The 19,223-nt window shown below is 49.3% G+C and overlaps 2 protein-coding genes across 4 annotated transcripts in view; one reads left to right on the top strand and one right to left on the bottom strand.

Moving 5' to 3' along the window:
* Window positions 1–2,412, bottom strand: part of CEP250 (centrosomal protein 250) — a 53,297-nt gene extending 50,885 nt beyond the window's left edge. For 2 of the 3 annotated variants that reach the window (XM_027621016.2, XM_027621019.2), the window contains exon 1: window positions 1,578–2,412. The gene's annotated coding sequence lies outside the window, so the exon portion shown is untranslated. Of the gene's footprint in view, window positions 1–606; window positions 678–1,577 lie in introns of all 3 variants that reach the window. The other variant, XM_027621017.2, reaches the window with a different exon arrangement.
* Window positions 2,413–12,638: 10,226 nt separating this feature from the next.
* Window positions 12,639–17,111, top strand: GDF5 (growth differentiation factor 5). Its single transcript, XM_027621027.2, has 2 exons — window positions 12,639–13,394; window positions 15,790–17,111. Exons 1-2 carry the CDS (start codon window positions 12,770–12,772, stop codon window positions 16,662–16,664), a joined length of 1,500 nt encoding a protein of 499 aa, XP_027476828.1. The 5' UTR covers window positions 12,639–12,769; the 3' UTR covers window positions 16,665–17,111.
* The last annotated feature ends 2,112 nt before the right edge of the window (window positions 17,112–19,223 follow it).

Raw genomic sequence — 19,223 nt, 5'->3', positions numbered from 1 at the left:
TATACTTATAAGAATGTAAATTTGCCAAGTACAAGAATAGTTTTATTGACTGCTATATTCCCAGCTCCTAAAACAGTGCCTGGTATATAGCAGGTACTCATTAAATATTTGACTGACTGAATGAAAGAATGTAAGGGAATTAGGTAACATGATCCACATCACCAATGGTCCTACAAAACGCTCACAGCTCTATAACATTCTAAAGTTAAAAAACAGACCATGTAGCTTACATAGCACTTTACTCTCTCAAAACAATTATTTGCAATTTTCACACACACAAAAAAACCTCTGAGATAAGGTCATTGTCTTCATTTTGCAGACAAGAAAAATGAGGCTCAAAAATGGAAGGGATATAAATGATTGGTAGCCGAGCAAACATGAAACCCCAATCTGCTTCCAAACTCTAGACTTAATCCATTACATTAAGCTGCCTCCTAAATCATGAAATATGAAATCACAGCTCTGAGGGGTACTTTCTAAAGGCCGTGAAATGATGAGGTCTTGGTCTGCAGCTCTCTGATGGAAAAGGAGCAAAGAAAGGTAGATGTGCTTTTAGGAACAGAGTGCTGGCAGTAGGTTCTAGCCCGGATTTTGTCACAAACTCACTCTAAATATTTGGGAACATTAATTCTCCTTTCCAAGCTCTCTCAGTCAAATGCACATCATAACCGTGGCCCCTGTAACACATGGGGTTAAAATAAAAAACAATTCAATAGATATTTATCGAACCCAAAGGCAATCCAGTAAAATTATCACAAGCTCTGGGGACACACAGCCTAGCATGCATTTCCCAGCTCCACTCACTAATTAGTTGTGGAACTCTAGGCAAAATGATCCACGAATGCCTGTTTCTTCATGCATAAAATGTGAAGATATAGAACCCACTTTATGAAATTGCTGTGAGGACTAAATAGGCCTTCATATGTAATGCATTTAGTAGCACTTGACGCTTCGTGACTATTTAGGAAATATTATTAATATCATCATGTGCCAGACTCTGGAATATAGAGATGAAAAAGGCAAGGCATAACGCCCCAAGTGCACGGCTGTACAAGAGGGGCAGGAAGAATAACTCGGTGCAACGAGTTCAAAAAAAACCAAGCAGCGGGATTAACAGCGCCTGCAGAAAGCGGTTGGGAAAGGTTTCCAAGGACGCGATATCTGAGTTGGGTCGCGAAGAACCAGAGTTCCGGAGCTGGGCGCAGATGCGACTGGGCTTTAGGACAGATCACGTGCAAAGCCCCAAGGGCAGAGGGAGCCACAAAATTCTGGGAGGCGGGAGCGAGACGCGCGCAGCAGAGCACAGCGCCTTTTCCTGACACCCCCGGACTCGCAGCTGTTGGATACGAGGGTTTGGAAGATCCCTTTCTGCGCGAATTCGAGCCCAGAGTGGTGGACGCGGAGGCAAGGGGCCGGAATCCCTAGGAAGGGTCCTAGACCCTCTCTGGGCCTCGGATCCCTCCCGGGGAACGGGAAGCCGCTGCTCGAACGGGATTCCACAAGGCGCCCTTCGCAGGCGCGTCTCTGGGCCTCGGACCGTTAACCCGGGCACCTCCCGCCTGCCCTTGAGGCCCCACCTCACCACGCTCGGCTCCCGCGATTTCCAGCGTGATCCTCAGCGCCGGAGCGGGAGATGCAGCCACTAAGGTCCGGCCGGGGGCGGGAGCCCAGCACCCGGCCGCGGCCCAGACCCCGCCCCCCAGGCTCCCGCCCCGGCGGAGAGCCCCGCCCCCCGAGTAGGAGGCCCATTGGCGGATTGCGCCGCTTCGGGACCTGCCGCCATGTTGAGTACTGGCAGCCGACTTACTGGAGTGGCCCAGAAGGAACGGTGAGATTACATTAAGAGATATAAGATTCCCTGGCCAGAAACGAGGACAGCCAGCGTTGCTGGATTTGCGTAAGGGAAGTCTTGGTAACAGAAAAATCTTGCTCTCAATCATCTCCCTTTTGGCTTCGAGGTTACACACTGCGCATGTGTCTGGGTCCCGGTTCTACGTGCGCCAGCTCAATGCTCCACCCACAAATCCGAATGCAATTAAGAACTGCGTGAGGAATGAGGGAACCGGCTCCTGGGTTGGGATAAAACCTGCTAGACGACCAGTTCCTACGGTTTTCTCGCATTCAGACCTCCAAGCTCCAAGCAGCCTCAGGCAACACAACACTCATAGCATACTTAGTGCCGTTTCCACACACGGCACTGTTTTTCGCGCACGTCTTACACGGGGTGGCCTTTGCCTGAATGTATAATCCCGGAGAACTGTAGTTTGTCTAATTTTCTGTGTACGCCTGACTTCCTCTAGAGGACTCTTTCTTACCTCTATGACCCAAGTGTTATTTTGTAGCGTTTTGTGCTTAAATTATCAATGCATTAGCAATCAAAACATTTTCTTGGAGTTGTAAATTTCATTTACCTGCCTCTTTTCCCCTCAGTGGTTCTAAATTTTTAGTTGGGATTAAAAAACAAAAACAAAAAATGGGGGAGCTTCTTAAAATGCAGAGTCTTGGATTCCACCCCTAGAGAGTGAGTAGACCGAGGGTGACGCCCCAGAATCTGCATTTTGGCAGATACCTTCGGCGATACATGGGGAACACATTTGAGAAGCACTGCATAGGGCTGTGTATCTCTAGCCCTCAGCACAATCCCTGGTACAAAACAGGTGCTCAGTAAGTGCTGAGTGAGTTAGATGAATGGATGAATGGACAGTAGGAGTGAAACGCAATCTGCAGACAAAAGAACCTGAGAAGGGAACACTTTGAAAGAGCTATACTGTATTTTTTCTCCTATAAGAACAAAAGTTCTTAACAGTTACTTTGAGAAAAAGAGAATGTAAGTGGGGGGAAAGGGAGGGAGGGGGAGGACCCGGATTCTGAAAGGCAAACTATCTAGGGAGAAAAGAAACATCACAGACACTGGACAGAGAAAAAGATGCAAAGAATCAGTGGTGTGGGAATCCACCCCAGGCAAATACTCCTGCAACAGGAACTGTGCAAGAGTGTTCGCTACAACAGTATTTGCAATGGAAAGAAAAGAAACAACCTCTTTGCCTCAGGGCATTTGCATATACTATGCCTTCTACCTAGACAGCTTTTCCCCCAGCTCTAGGTTTAACTGGTACCTTTCCCTCCCTCAGGCCTCAGCTTAAATGATACTTCCTCAGCTAGGTCTTCCCTGACCATGCTATTTAAAATAATATCCTATCATTTTCTATCACAGTACTGTTTCTTTCATAGCATTTTCCACTTACTATCATCTTTTGGTTTACTTATTATCTTTCTCCCCCTCCAAAGTTTAAGCTTCATGAGGAGGGGAGACTATATCTGACTTATTCCCAGCATTTAGCAGAGAGCCTGATACGTGGTGGGTGTTAAATAAGCATCCATTCAATGAATGAATCAAGTCAGCCCCAGTGTTACAAAGGATGGAGCCCCAGAATCCGCATTTTGGCAGATACCTTAGGCCATACATTGGGAACACATTTGAGAAGCACTGCATAGGGCTGTGTATCTCTAGTACTCAGCACAATCCCTGGTACAAAATAGGTGCTCAGCAATAAAATCCATCAGCAAACTACACAATATGTTTTAAGACTATAAGGAATGAACATAGGTTTCAGACTACCAATAAAGGGTAAATGGAGTAGAAGGGGATTAAAACCAAACTAATCTTTGATTTTTGCAAAGGGGGATTTGTTTATTCATTGCCTTGTTTGTTTATTCATTCACCCAGCAAACATTTACTGAGCACCTATTATGTACTAATATTAGTTAATAATACAATGTATTAACAGAAAGTTGGAAATCGTATTAAAACATAAAGTAGTACAACTGGGTATTTTGTCTGGGCTAGAGCAGAAAGTGGAGTTCAATGATGTGTGAAGGTGGGTAATATTCCCCCCTAAATGTTCTCCAGACTTTGAGAATACATCAGCCTTCAAATGTTCTTCAAAGTGCCAGGAACTTTTGGGACAAGCAAACGAGTAATCAAACACATCACTTGAATGGCTTGAGGCCCTAGTGCCTTCTGAGAAAAGACTTAATCCACCTGGCCATGTTGAATCTGTCTGATGAACCAGACTGGGGAGAGGTCCTCAGAGGAGGCTGTATCAGAGGGAGAGATGATGGATCTATGGAAAGAAAATCAACATTGGTCCCCTCCAGGTGAACTGGGCTTCTTTCTTTATGCTCCAAATTCCATCTCTGGAACATGCTTTATATCCTAACCCTCTCCCAGGGCTAAAATATGGATCCTGCGCCCCAGCCTTGCTCATTATTTATAGACATTCTCCCTACCCCATGCCAAGAGGCTGCCTGGACTGACCGAATTTCTTTCTTTTTAAAATTATATATGTGAAATTTCAAAGTGAGGTGCTAAAAAAACATGTATTTTTTTTCTAACGGCCTAAAATGTATTTTAAAGTTCTTAAATCCCTTATCTATGGGGTCAAGAGAGTGTAGGATAGAGAATTTGTGTGGAGCTATTTCTGGCTGTGAGTCCCCACCCTTCTTGGAGAAGATTTAACTGCTCAAGCCAGGTGATTGGAAGAGGGAACTTCCAGAAGGGTTTGAAGTGCCAAATCAGTCCCCATTGCAGTTGGAGAACACAGGGACTGGATCTACCTCCTGCCTGGGAAATCTAGCAACAAGAGACAAGCCTGATAACTGCTTTGGTGGCAGACCCAGGAGAGTGCTGCTATGTTAGAGTTGGCCTGCTCTCCCAGAATTTGTCAGGGAATGTTTTGTTTTTTGGGTGTGGGGGCAGAAAGAGAGAAAGAGAATCTTAAGCAGGCTCCACTCCCGGCATGGAGCCAACTTGGGGCTCAATCTTACAACCCTGAGACCATGACCTGAGCCAAAATAAAGAGTTGGCTGCTTAACCGACTGAGCCACCCAGGCACCCCAGGAAATGTTTTCTGTAGGCCAGATGGGGGCTAAGTGAGAGAAAGCTTGCATAGGCCCATCCTGGGTCCTGTTCAGTAAGGCCTCCTAGAGAGGAAAAGAGATCCCAGAAGTAAGAAGACAAATGACCATTGGCAGCAAAGATGCACCTACTATGTGCCAAATCCTGAGCCAGACACTGGAAGAGACCCAAAGATCAGTAACACATGGACTCTGCCTAGAGCTTCAGTTCACAGACTCACATGGGAGGCAGGAAAATACACATGTTTCGTATACACAGTGTGGTAAATTTTATAAAGAGGGAGTGGCTGGCTTCAGAGAGGTAGGGATGCTGTAACCTGTTTGTGAAGGGTAAATCTGCTGAGCAGAGAAAGGCAGGAAGGGTGTTCCAAGCAATGTGCACGGCACAGCGGTGTATAGGAGACTAGGATGTTTGTTGAATGCCGGGGATTTCCTCCTGGCACTCCTCTTGCTGATTCTGCCACTCAGTTGGATTGTATGAATTTTCTTGGATTGGGGAATTGGATAATAATACAGACCCTTTCATCTGCTGGCTATTTTCCCCCTAGTCCTGACCCTGCCTCAGGGGGCAGGTCTCACTCTAGTCCCGGCCCCTTCTTACAAAGTCAAACTCTTAAGTAATTAACTCATCCACGCTTGACATCTCTTGAAGTGGGTGGCATCTTCTCATCACCGTTCTGGACTTGGGCAGTAAAGCATGCTTGGTGACAGCTCCCACAGGACCAGGTCCTCTCCTTCTTCAAAAAAAAAATGAGCCCTTAATTATATTTTAACCTGAGATTTTACCTGCTACCTCATGTGTCACAGCAGCTAAGCTCTAAGATTCCAGACAGGAATCAGGCGGAGGAACATGGTGGAAAGAGCACTTGGCTTGGAGGCAGGCACACTCACCTGGGGTTGAACACGTGGCTCTGCCTCGTGTCCTTGAGCAACCAACCCCTGAGACCCTTCTCTGAGCCTCAGATCCCTCAGCTGCAAAATGGGGATAATAATACTTACCTATTAGAATTTTATGTGCAATGTGGGAGGTAAAATGAGATGAAGTAGAAGAAGTCTAGCAAGAATCTGAGCTTTCTGAGTTCAAGAATGACAAGGTTTCAGGTCCCAAATATCAACAGTTACCTCTAGGGAGGGAGACTGTGGAGCAGTGCAAGGGGACTGTCTCTTTTAATTAAAAAGCTTTGGCATTGTTTGAATTTTTTTTTTTTTTACAATGATCATGAGCTAATTTGTAATTAGAATATACTCAGTATGGGTATCATACTTCAATAAAACGTTTTTAAGGGGCATCTGGCAGCTCAGTTAAGCGTCTGCCTTCAGCTCAGGTCATGATCCCAGGGTCCTGGGATGGAATCCCGCTTTGGGCTCTCTGCTCTGTGGGGAGCCTGCTTCTCCCTCTGCCTGCCGCTCCCCCTGCTTGTGCTCTCTCTCTGTGTGCCAAATAAATAAATAAAATATATATTTTTTAAAAAGTGTTTAAAAATACCTCATATTGCATAGAAAGTTATCCAGGAGACTGATAAGAGCGGTTGCTTCCGCAAAAGACTGGAAGAACTGGGTATTTCTGTGTATTCTTTTGTACTGTTTAAATTTTTTGTCATCACAAATTTGTATTATTTCTTTGATATGTGTAATTTTTTTTAAAGATTTTATTTATTTGACACAGAGAGTGAGACAGCACAAGCAAGGGGAGCAGTAGAAGGAGAGGGAGAGGGAGGGAGAGGGAGAAGTAGAAGGAGAGGGAGAAACAGGCTCCTGGTGGAGCAGGGAGCCCGATGCGGGGCTCGAAACCGGGACCCTGGGATCATGACCTGAGCCGAAGGCAGACGCTTAACCATCTGAGCCACCCAGGCACCCCTGATATGTGTAATTTTTAAAAGGGTTTTTAAATTACTTTTAAAACAAACATATTTGAAATAAAGAATAAGTGAAGAATGTATGGTTACTTTGTTGGTGCCCTACACCTGCAACAGACAGAAACACACATACACCCGCACACAGTTCCCAGATTATATCGGGTGGGATGGATGGACCTAGAAGGCCAAGGCTCTGACAAGGTGCAGTTCCCGAGGAGCTCAGCTGGGGGAGCCATTGAGAGCTCACTAGGGGAGCGTCCTGGGAAGTTTAAACAACACAAACCAGAAAGATGTTTGGGGGAAGGATTATGTGGCTCTGCTCGTGTGGGGCTCTCTGGGCTCCCTTGATGGGAACGGGCCAGGCTCCACAGATCAGAAGAAACAAAGAGAGAGCGTCAGGGACTCTGGGCCCTCTTTCCAGCCAAACCCTAACATGTAGGGTGATACCAGGAAAGATCAACCTTCTTTCTTGTGGGAAGAGCACTTGATTCAGAGTCCTGTGTCTGTGTTCAGTCCTGCCTCTATCATTTCTAACTATATGATCTTGTGGCAGTCACTTCGCTTCTCTGAGACTCAATTTCCTCATTTGTGAACAGGATAGCATATTAACAACTGAATCCTTTTTTTTTTTAAACTATAATTTATGGAGCACCTTACTGTATGCTGGTCACTGAAAGAAAGGTGCTTTACATATGTAAATACAATTTAGTTCTTAGATGAAGATATTTTGGGGGCACCTGGGTGGCTCCGTCGGTTAAGTGGCTGCCTTCGGCTCAGGTCATGATCCCAGGGTCCTGAGATCGAGCCCCACATCGGCCTTCTTGCTCAGCGGAGTCCGCTTCTCCCTCTCCCTCTGCCCCCTCCCCCCTCTGTGCTCTCTCTCACTATCTCTCTCTCTCTCAAATATATAAATAAATCTTTAAAAGTAAATAAATGAAGATATTTTTATACTAATTTTATAGGTAAAGAAACAGGTTCAGAGAAGTGACTTTTTTAAAAGTAATCTCTATGCCCAATGTGGGACTCAAACTCACAACCCCAAGATCAAGTGTTGTATGCTCTACTGACTGAGCCAGCCAGGTGTCCTGGGAAGTGAATTTTAAAAAAATACAGATAAGGGGCGCCTGGGTGCCTTGGTCAGTTAAGTGTCTGCCTTTGGCTCAGGTGATGATCCCGGGGTCCTGGGATTGAGCCCCCACATTAGGTTCTCTGCTTAGCGGGGAGTCTGCTTCTCTTTCTCTCTCATCTCCTCCCTCTTGCTTGTGCTCTCTCTCTCTCTCTCTCTCTCTCATAAATAAATAAATAAATAATCTTTTTAAAAAAATTAAAAAAATATAGATGATAGGTAACATTTACATACTGCTTACTATGCATGAGACACTGTTCTAAGAATTTACGACAACAATTGATAACAATTCCATGAGGTAGGTATATTATTATTCTTCTCATTTTATATAGGAGGAAACTGAGGCCCAGAGAGATTAAATTAGCCTAAGGTTACACAGGTGGTGAATTGGGGAGCCAGGAATTAAAAGTAGGTAGGCTGGCTCTTAATCATGTTACAAATCAGACTTTCCTTCTCGAAACTCTCCACTGGGTTTCCCACCACACTAAGATAAAACCTAACGTCCTTTCTCTGGCTTGCAAGGTCATACTTGAAGTGGTCCTGGCATGATCTGACCTCATCTCCTATCACTCTCCCTCTTGCTCACTCTGCTTCAGCCATACCAACTTCTCTTGGTTCGTAGATACGGGGAGCACATTCCTGCCTCAGGGCATTTGCATTTGCCTTTCCTTCCACCTGGAATGATCATTCTCCAGACCTTTGCATGGCTCATTCCTTCACTACATCCAGATCTCTGCTCAAACTTCACTCCTTCAAAGAGACATTCCTATCTAAAACAGACATTCCTTTGACCCTACTTAATTTTTCTTCACAGCATCTAGAATTCTCTGAAATTGTGCATTTGTTTGCTGGTTTGTCTGTCTCTTTCACCAGGATGCGAGGACAGACTTGGTTGTCTGCTAGATACCCAGTGCTTAGGTGTGGGACCCATCACAATGGTAGGCACCCAATATATAGCTGCTGAATAATGAAGTACATAAATGAATGAATATCCACAGGCACCCAATTGGTTAGAGGCCCAGGCGGGACGTAAGCTGAGGCTGGAGGCTCTGCTGTTAGTCACTGTGGTGTGCTGGACCGGCTCTGAGAGATCCCAGGAGGTTCCGATAGCATCATGGATGTGAAACCACTGTGAGAACTGCTAAGTGCCTGAAAAAAGCAAAGGATTATTATGATGATTACTCAGTTCACTGTTTGCCCATCTGCGAAATGGGGGTAATAATAATACTCTGGCCCACCAACTTGAAGAGGATGTTTTGTGGCCTGCCAATGAGATAGTGGACGGGGAAACATATAGAAGTTAAAGGCTCTGCATGGCAGAAGGGACTGTGAAGATTGTTTCCATGACGGTGGCTTCCCAAGGCTCCCATCCTCTACCTCGAGTTTGACATTAATATTGCTGACAGGGGTGGGGGATGTGGGGGGACATGGGGGACCAAGGGACTCTGCGTCCCAGTAATTAAACATGTTGGGACTGCAGCATTGCCAGCGGCAGCATCTGGTTGCAATTACCAGAGGGGACTGAAGTAATTAGTCACCTTTATAGTGAGAGCCAGGTCGGTCCCCTGGGCTCCTCCCTGGAGAGGGCCTTCTCAGCAAGCTCAGAGTCCCCTTTCCCTGCTCTCATCCCATTTCTGGAGTTCCTTGATCCCCAAACAATAGTCCTTGCTCTGAGACTCCTCCCTGTCACCCCGAAGTCCCAGGACATTGGATGAGACCTTGACTGAAAGCCAAGAATACCAGAATCACCCCCACCACCCTTTTACTTCTTCTTGTGTTTCTACAGGCCAGGTTAGGATTCTTTGGCACAAAATGTGTCAAAGCAGGAATTCAGCTTAAAAAGTAATTTAACCTTTCTGAACTTCTATTTCTTCATCTGCGAAGTGCAGATATTAGGAGCACTGTCATCATGGGATTATTGTGAAGATAAAGTAAAAAGTACAGTGGACTACAAGGGCTAGAGTCTAGTTTATTTGACTACCTGCTGAATAAATAGTATCTATTATGAATATTTGTCAGGTGCTAGGCTAACACCTTTTATGATTCATTTAATTGAATCCCCACAAACACCCTATGATGTAAGGACTGTCACGATCCTTGTTCAGAGTCTCAGGTTTGGAGGCTTCTAAAAATCACACAATGCACTAAAGCATCTAGCAGAACCCAGGTGCCAAACCAATTTGCCTCCAGGGGCCCTTACTCCTTATCAAACCATGTGCTGGGACATCTTCATTGTTTGATTCATTCATCCCTTCAATTATTCACCCAACCAAGCTTACAAAGTGCCTGATAAGCGGCAAGACAGAATCCCTTCTTTTAAGGAACTCAAGAGTCCAGCAGGGAAGTCATGATAGGTCCATAAGTAATTACACTTTGAAGTAGAAAATTATGGCTTTTGTATATAAGGTCCAGTTAGAGAGTTATTCATCCATATCACACACACTGAGAATCTGCTATGTGCTGGACCCTGTGCCCAGCACTGGGAATAAGTGAGAGATAAATATGGTACAGTCTCGTCATCATCTAATGGGGGAGACGGAAATTTAAATAAATTATCGCAGTTGTTAGGGATTAAGTTATGATTTTAAAAACATGAAAAAAAGTACATACACAGAGTAGAAGAGATGAACTGTGTTCAAAACAGGGGGCAGAGGCAGAACTGGGTAAACTCTGAGCTGCCAAAGCGGGAAGGAGCACAGAAGATGTATGATGGCAATTCAGGAGTGCATATTTTCTGGTGGATGGGGGAAGGCTTCGTGGAAGAGAGGGCACATGAGCTGGCACTTTTCAGTAGGTAGGTTTTAGAGAGGGGAGCATTGGAACAGAGAGATCCTGGACTCCTAGAAGCCAGTTACCAGGTAATTATAGTAGGACAGGTGGTGAGGACCTAGATGGTGAGGCAGTGGGGGATGGAGAAGAGGCAGGAATGTCAGAGATGATTGCTTCAGTGTGGACAAGTCAAAGGGAAGCCAAGTATTGTGAATCTGGGCAACTGGGGGGGGATAGTAATGAATTCAGCTCTTTCTTAAAGCTCCCCCAAAGAGTGCCTGATGGTGCCTTGGTCCTTTGAGATGGGGAGGTGGGGCCCTACGGGGTATTCTGGCCCAGGAGTACCACAGAAGCTTGAAATGGCCAAGTTATGCTGTTGTGCTCCGAAGATCAGCGAGGATCCGGGAGCATCACCATGAAAAGGCTGGTCAGGCACCTGGACACCCCAGCCCGGTTTCATCTTTCATTCATCACACACTCGCTGAGCTTCTACTCTGTGCCAGGTCATGCTGGGAAACCAATCTGGTGACCTTAGAGTGAGAACAGATCTCCATTAAGCAGGCTCAAAGGATCTCAGATTAAGAAGGAAGCGTTCCTGATTACTCCTTCTACACTGCTTCTTACAGTGTGACAAGTGTTAACGGCAACAGGTACAAGAGGGGGTAGTTGGTTCTGTCTGGGGATGAGGGAAGGCTTCCCAGAGGAGGTGAGTTTTCAGCTGAAGCTCTCAGGATGGGGCGGGCTTCCTCCAGTTGTGGGAGTTGATGTTTCAGGTGAAGGGAACAGCTTTCCCCCTGAGTTCGGCTGAAATTCAGACTTCTTCCAGAGCTACCAGAAAAACATCCAGGGGGAAATCATTTTTCCAGCCTCCTGCAGGGGCCGCTGCTGCCCCAGGCTGAGGCTGCCACCTCTGGACTCAGCCAGTCCTTCCCAACAAAACTCGGGAGTCTGTCTTTGCTGGGGTAGTAGTGAGGTACACCCTGGACCTGCCTCCATTGAAGGAGTGGGCTCGGGGGTGACAGTGCCCCCTGAAGCCTGAAGAAATCATCTGAGCTCCGTCAATGGCAGTTGGGGGGAGGGGTGTAGTGGGTACAGATATTTTTCTGTCTCTGGGTCACCACAAGTTTATTAAAATAAAAGCAACTGTGGGTAAATGCTGCCATCTGTTCTGCCACCACCCCCAACAACAAATCAGGCCCCAGACTAGACGAAGGAGTTGAAACTGCTTTAAAACACCCCAAGGACTTAACTGAAAACCCACACTCCCCATGCTTCTGGGGCTTAAGATCTTGAGCTCATTCCTCAGTATCTCTCCTCAGGAAGGTGGGGTGGGCTGCCCCTGGAGGTGGAGGTGAAGACCCCTGAGTCTGCTCCACGGACTGAGAGGCCCCCTAAGCCCAGAGCCCTGCTGCGGGGCTCTGTGCCAAGAGCCCCCGTGAGCCATGGCCTCGAAAGGGCAGCGGTGATTTTTTTCACATAAATATATCGCACTTAAATGAGTTTAGACAGCATGACATCAGAGAGTAATTAAATTGGTTTGGGTTGGAATTCCGTTTCCAATTCCTGAGTTCAGGTTTGTAAAAGATTTTTCTGAGCACCTGCAGGCGTGTGTGTGTGTGTGTGTGTGTGTGTGTGTGTGTGTGTGTGTGTGTGTGTGTGTGTGTGTGTAAAGTATTTTCACTGGAAAGGATTCAAAACTTAAAAAAAAAAAAAAAACTGGAGCACACAGGCAGCATTACGCCATTCTTCCTTCTTGGAAAAATCCCTCAGCCTTATACAAGCCTCCTTCAAGCCCTCAGTCAGTTGTGCAGGAGAAAGGGGGCGGTCGGCTTTCTCCTTTCAAGAACGAGTTATTTTCAGCTGCTGACTAGAGACGGTGCACGTCTGGATACGAGAGCATTTCCACTATGGGACTGGATACAAACACACACCCGGCAGACTTAAAGAGTCTCAGACTGAGGAGAAAGCCTTTCCTTCTGCTGCTCCTGCTGCTGCCGCTGCTTTTGAGGGTCCACTCGGTTCATGGTTTTTCCTGCCAAACCAGAGGCACCTTCGCTGCTGCCGCCCTTCTCTCTGGTGTCATTCAGCGGCTGGCCAGAGGATGAGACTCCCCAAACTCCTCACTTTCTTGCTTTGGCACCTGGCTTGGCTGGACCTGGAATTCATCTGCACTGTGTTGGGTGCCCCTGACTTGGGCCAGAGACCCCAGGGGGCCAGGCCAGGCTTGGCCAAAGCAGAAGCCAAGGAGAGGCCCCCTCTGGCCCGGAGCATCTTTAGGCCGGGGGGTCACAGCTATGGTGGGGGGGCCGCCAGTGCCAGGGCAAAGGGGGGCACCGGGCAGACAGGAGGCCTGACACAGCCCAAGAAGGATGAACCCAAAAAGCTGCCCCCCAGATTGGGTGGCCCTGAACCCAAGCCAGGACACCCTTCCCAGACAAGGCAGGCGGCAACGCGGACGGTGACCCCAAAAGGACAGCTTCCTGGGGGTAAGGCACCTCCAAAGGCAGGATCTGTCCCCAGCCCCTTCCTGCTGAAGAAGGCCAGGGAGACTGGGCCCCCTCAAGAGCCCAAGGAGCCGTTCCGCCCGCCCCCCATCACGCCCCACGAGTACATGCTCTCGCTGTACAGGACGCTGTCCGATGCTGACAGAAAGGGAGGCAACAGCAGCGTGAAGTTGGAGGCTGGCCTGGCCAACACCATCACCAGCTTTATTGACAAAGGGCAAGGTGAGGGGGTGGGGTGGCAGGGGCACGGCTGAGAGGGAGGGGCATCTGCATGTGCGGAGGGGCCTTTCAGAGCCCCGACACTGCACAGGTGGGAGATAGTGTGTGCATCGGCCTGGGGTGGTATCTGGGACTTACCTCCCACATTCCCGGTCCCAGGCTGCTGGCATGTCAGAGCCAATTCCTGCAAGGTGCAGAGGGGGTTACTGAAGCCCGGAGAGGAGACAAGACCTGCCAGTTGGTGGCAGAGTTGGGGACCATACTTTAAGACTCTTACCAGGCCATGCTCTGTTCTGAGGTGGGTTGGCCAGACTTTCCAGGCTCCAGAGGTTTGTAGGTTTTCTCAGATGGCAGAGAGAGAAATTAATCTCTAGGTTCCCGTGGTTCTGCAAATTTGCCTTCAGGCTAGGGCCAGAGGAGGCAGGATGGGTGAAGACAGTAAATGGGGCATCTTGAAGTTGTGGAGTGACATTTAAAAGTACGGTGTGGGGGTGGGGGGTTGGGGGATGGCAGACTTAGCAGCAGCAGGGCAGAAATCCTCAGACAACGGGACTAACTCACAATGTGACCTTGAGAGAGTCCTTTTTCCCTGTGGGGTCTCGGTTTCCCCATCTGCACAACTCTATGGGGGTTGGGCCGGGGGATTTCTGAGAGTCCTTCAAAAATGAACACTTTATGTCCTGTCCTAAACACAGATCATCTTTATCGTCAACCTGGGAGGGAGGGAGGCCGTTCCCCTCACCTCACCCTATGCTCACCTAGCGCTACTGTTTTGACTTTTCCCTCCCCACTTGCTGTGTGATCTCAGCAAGTCCCTTCCCCTCTCAGGGCCTCAGTTTCTCTGTAAGTGTGAAGAGGGAGATGGATTACTCATTGCCAGGGTTGCCTGCAGCTCTTACACTCTGGTTCTGTGAGGCTTGGGACTTTGGCTGGCAGGGTGGGGGAGGGGGCGGAGATGGGGAGAGGCTCCTCATTAGAGCTGGCCCGTGGGGGAATGACACGGTGGGAGGAACCAGGAGGCAGCAGGTCTGGCTGGGGTGGGGGAGGTGGCGTGGCTGCCTGCCAAGCCAGGGAAAGCTGTGACCCCTTGGAGGCTCATAAAATAAGTCCTTGTGCCCCCCAGCTCTAAGGGAACTTGCAGAGGGGGAGATGGGGAGTTTAAAGGCCTAATTAGTCACCTTCTAGAGCAATGTATGAAAGCTTCCCAATGGCAAATTGATATTTAGGAAGGAGGGTATGCTGATTTGGACACACTACAGAGTTTCTCATACACGCACAGCCTTATATTTATACACACATGCTGAATCACACACGCATGTACACATGTGAACACACACCCTCTTACGTGTCCACACAGAATCGTCTTTTTTTTTTTTTTTTAAAGATTTTATTTATTTATTAGAGAGAGAGAATGAGAGATAGAGAGCATGAGATGGAAGAGGGTCAGAGGGAGAAGCAGACTCCCCGCCAAGCAGGGAGCCCGATGTGGGACTCGATCCCGGGACTCCAGGATCATGACCTGAGCCGAAGGCAGTCGCTTAACCAACTGAGCCACCCAGGCGCCCCACACAGAATCGTCTTGCATGCACACACACATATACGTATCGTTCAAATATTCACACAAGCGCAATCATACACGCACGTCACTCGTTATACTTTACCTTTCTTATTCACATATAAGCCCGTTAGTCACATATATGCGCACACACACACACGCTCATACATGCAGCAGGATAAGACATGTACACAACAAAATCATCAGACTAGGAAGCCAGGGAAATTGGACTGTAGCTTTATCGTTAACTATCTGTGTGAACTTACACAAGTCACTTGCCCTCTCTGTGCCTCATCTGCAGAATGGGAACACCAAGATCTTCCTTAAGGTGGAGTGGGAGCAGCTCAGGATTGCGTATAAGATGTTCTACACTGGAGTTCCACCTCTGCTTTTTCCTAGCTGGGTGATCTGGGGCAAGTCACCTAACTCCTCTGAGCCTCAGACTCCTCCTCTGGAAAAAATAGAGCTAATTATAATACCCACTCCACCTATCTCTCCAACGAAGATATCATATGAGATAATAGGTGGGGAGGGATAGCAAGAGGCAGTTCTAAGGCTGATGCATCTCTGATATGCATTGTCATTGCCACAAACACCCGGAATCGTTCAAATCACCGCAGCCACATCTACGGAAAAACAACCCTACTTGGTCCGCTGTTTGGGAAGCTCCCTTATTTTGAAAAAGGCTCTCAGTGGTTTGGGTCTTGGCCTCTGTCAGAGTAGGGGAGAGGTTAAAGAAAGCTGTCTCCAGAGGGGAGAGAGCTATAGCCCACCCCTGAGGCCCTGAGGTGGCTGGCTCTCTTGGTGAGGTTGCAGGGAATGACTTCTGGGTGTTCTCTCTAGATGACCGAGGTCCTGTGGTCAGAAAGCAGAGGTACGTGTTTGACATTAGTGCCCTGGAGAAGGATGGGCTGCTAGGGGCCGAGCTGCGGATCTTGCGGAAGAAGCCCTCGGACGCGGCCAAGCCAGTGGCCCCCGGCATCGGGCGGGCTGCCCAGCTGAAGCTGTCCAGCTGCCCCAGCGGCCGGCAGCCGGCAGCCTTGCTGGATGTGCGCTCCGTGCCAGGCCTGGACGGATCTGGCTGGGAGGTGTTCGACATCTGGAAGCTCTTCCGAAACTTTAAGAACTCGGCCCAGCTGTGCCTGGAGCTGGAGGCCTGGGAACGGGGCCGGGCCGTGGACCTCCGTGGCCTGGGCTTTGACCGGGCAGCCAGGCAGGTCCATGAGAAGGCCCTGTTCCTGGTATTTGGCCGCACCAAGAAACGGGACCTGTTCTTTAATGAGATTAAGGCCCGCTCGGGTCAAGATGATAAGACGGTGTATGAGTACCTGTTCAGCCAGCGGCGAAAAAGGCGAGCCCCATTGGCCACGCGCCAGGGCAAACGGCCCAGCAAGAACCCCAAGGCCCGCTGCAGTCGGAAGGCGCTGCATGTCAACTTCAAGGACATGGGCTGGGATGACTGGATCATCGCACCCCTTGAGTACGAGGCCTTCCACTGTGAGGGGCTATGTGAGTTCCCCTTGCGCTCCCACCTGGAGCCCACGAACCATGCAGTCATCCAGACCCTGATGAACTCCATGGACCCTGAGTCCACACCGCCAACCTGCTGTGTGCCCACACGACTGAGTCCCATCAGCATCCTCTTCATTGACTCCGCCAACAACGTGGTCTATAAGCAGTATGAGGACATGGTCGTGGAGTCTTGCGGCTGCAGGTAGCAGCACTGGCCCTCTGTCTTCCCGGGTGGCACGTCCCAGGATGCTGATCACAAGGGCCTGTCCCTGCACTCCTGGAATCAGAGAGGCTGGGAGGCAGCACCCAAGAGCATCTACCCGGCCTGCGTGAAAGGGGGTTGCAACAGCCTTGCTCTTACTCTCTGAGTGGGACTGGGCTCAAGGTTCCTTTCTATCCACAAGTCCCCTTGTCTGAGGATTTCTGCCCTGCTGCTGCTCTGACTGGCAGGGACAGACCCAGGGAGACAGACTGAATGGGACTGAGACCCAGGAGACCTTGCTTTCCAATGAGACTCAGCCCTCAACCTCTCCTTACCTGGGCCTTTTTGGCTTCTGGACTCTCCAGGGAGGGCTCCCCTTGGGAGAGCCCACAGGTGCTGCCCTCTCCTTGAATCACCACTGTGCCTGGCTTCCTGCCCCTGGGGCAGATGAGATGCTGATTGGGCAGGGGTGGGCTGGAGGGGGTGAGGGCTTGGGCCGGGGTGAGGAGTGTGAGGCTGTTAGACTGTTAGATGAAAATGTACGTTGATGAGATAAAAAGCAAAACTGTTACTAAAACTGTGGCAAATTTCTTGTTTACTCCAGGGGACCCAGTGACCCCTCAAAGAATGACTGGCCCAGGGAAGGGAGGTGGGTTGCCTGAAGCAAAACGGGAGAGTACAGGCTGAGGAGGGCCAATGCTACCTCTAACCCCATTCCCGTTCCTTCCAAAGGCCAGCTGGTCTGGAGCTCTCTCTGCTCCTCTGGGGCCTGGCAACAGACTTGACATTCCTTAGTCAAGCTTGTTGCCTCCAAAATGGATCCTTACATGGGAGGGACATTGGGAATTTCATTTCCTCTAAAATCATCCCCATTTCTTTCACCTATTTGCACCCCCCCCACATAATCACAGAATCAACTGGCCACCATTTAGAGGGCCTTTCAGTGGGGAGCCTGGTCTGCCAGGGACCTCCTCCTCCCCTGTTGGGACATTTTCTTTTTGCCACTGACCACTGTTCCTTGAATGATCTTGTCTGTGGCCCTGCTACCCTCCAGTTTGGCACTTTTACCAGTCCTCCCTCCTCATCCATCACCTCCTACCCCTCACCCCAGCTCCAGAAACAGAGTTGGAGTCCCTCTCCCTTACATTATACACTATGCAAATACATAACTACATATGTATTTAGATAAGTCACCTCCCCAATAGCCTTGGACAGACCAATGCCAGACACATCCTGACGATGGTTCCTGTTGGGACTTGGCCCAGAGTAGACGCCCACTTCCCTTTATCCACTAGAATCCTTAGGGGGGGCATGAGGCACTAACACTTGGAAGGGGAACAGAGCCCTCTGGTAGGGAAATTTGGGCGTGCAAGTCTTCATTCTAAGGGCTCAGGACCAGACTCTGCCTGGCTGAAGAGAGGGAGGACCAGGGGAAGGGAGTCTAGGCCTCTGCTTCCCACCCAGGGGGCCTCAACATTTTCCCCACCTCTTTCCAGCTGGGTCTTTGATTCCCAGGGCTCCTAGCCAAAGCTGTTTCAACAGTAGGGATGCCTGCCCAGCTATGGGCAGGTCTGTGTCCCTTTCCTCTAGGCCTGAAACCTGGGTTGTCAGGACCTGAAACAAGAGCCCAGCGCGGGGGGCAGCCTACCTTTGAGCTGCCTTCCTGGTTTGGAGGCCCTTACCTGTCCCTGAGGGGCCAGTCTGCACCTGGAGCCTAACCCTCCCTGGCCAGGCTCCGTTGTGTTTGGCCGGTGGCAGGCCTGTGAGCTCTGACAGTAAACAAAGGAGCTGCCACAGCAGACAGAGTTCTGGTGTGAGAGGGGAGAGCGGGCCTGGAGGCAGTGCTGGGGAAGCCACCCAGGGGCCTGTGGACACAGGGAGAGCAGTGGAGAAGCAGGGGGGCTGGAAACTGAGGGGGAAGAGAGAGAGAGGCAGAGGATGAAGAGGTCACAGGTGGGGCTGACTCCTACACGCACTGATTTTCTGGGCCGTGTGTCCCTCCTTTCTTGGAAAGTCTGACAGCCTGGAGTGGCACCCTGCCTGAGCCCTGTCAGAGGGCTTCCTGTCATCTCAGCCCCCGTGCTCTTCCTGCTGCAGGCCTGGGCACTGCATTGACTGTTGTGGTCTGGCTTGGTACCTAGGAGCTTCCTCTCCCACCTCAACCTGCCCTAGAACTTGCTTTCACAAAAGAGCCACTCAGACTTCGTGCCCTCCCCTCTTTCCTCTCCAGACCATGGGATCCAATCAGATCAGTGTGGGAAACAGCCCTTCTGTCCTAACCATCCGGTCAGCTGCCTCCTTGGACAACGATCTCTACTGGGCATCCACCTCCAGTCCCAATCGAAACAAGATGCGGACTTGTAGGGAACACTTGTGTGCCAGAGGGCACAAGGCGTGTATCATTCTTCGGGGTTCACAAACGGGCTCTCCGCTGAGGTTCACAAACATGCTCACAGCTCTGAAGGGCTCAAAAGGCAACCCAGTTTCAAATTTCAGATCTGTCACTTAGAGTTAGAGGCCTTGGGCAAGTAACTTAATTCCATGAACCTTGGTTTCCTCATTT

Source organism: Zalophus californianus, chromosome 8 (genome assembly GCF_009762305.2).
Source record: "Zalophus californianus isolate mZalCal1 chromosome 8, mZalCal1.pri.v2, whole genome shotgun sequence".
In the NCBI taxonomy this organism is placed as follows: Eukaryota; Metazoa; Chordata; class Mammalia; order Carnivora; family Otariidae; genus Zalophus; species Zalophus californianus.
Note: the sequence above shows the minus strand (reverse complement) of the source record. Positions and strands in the feature narration are given on the sequence as shown.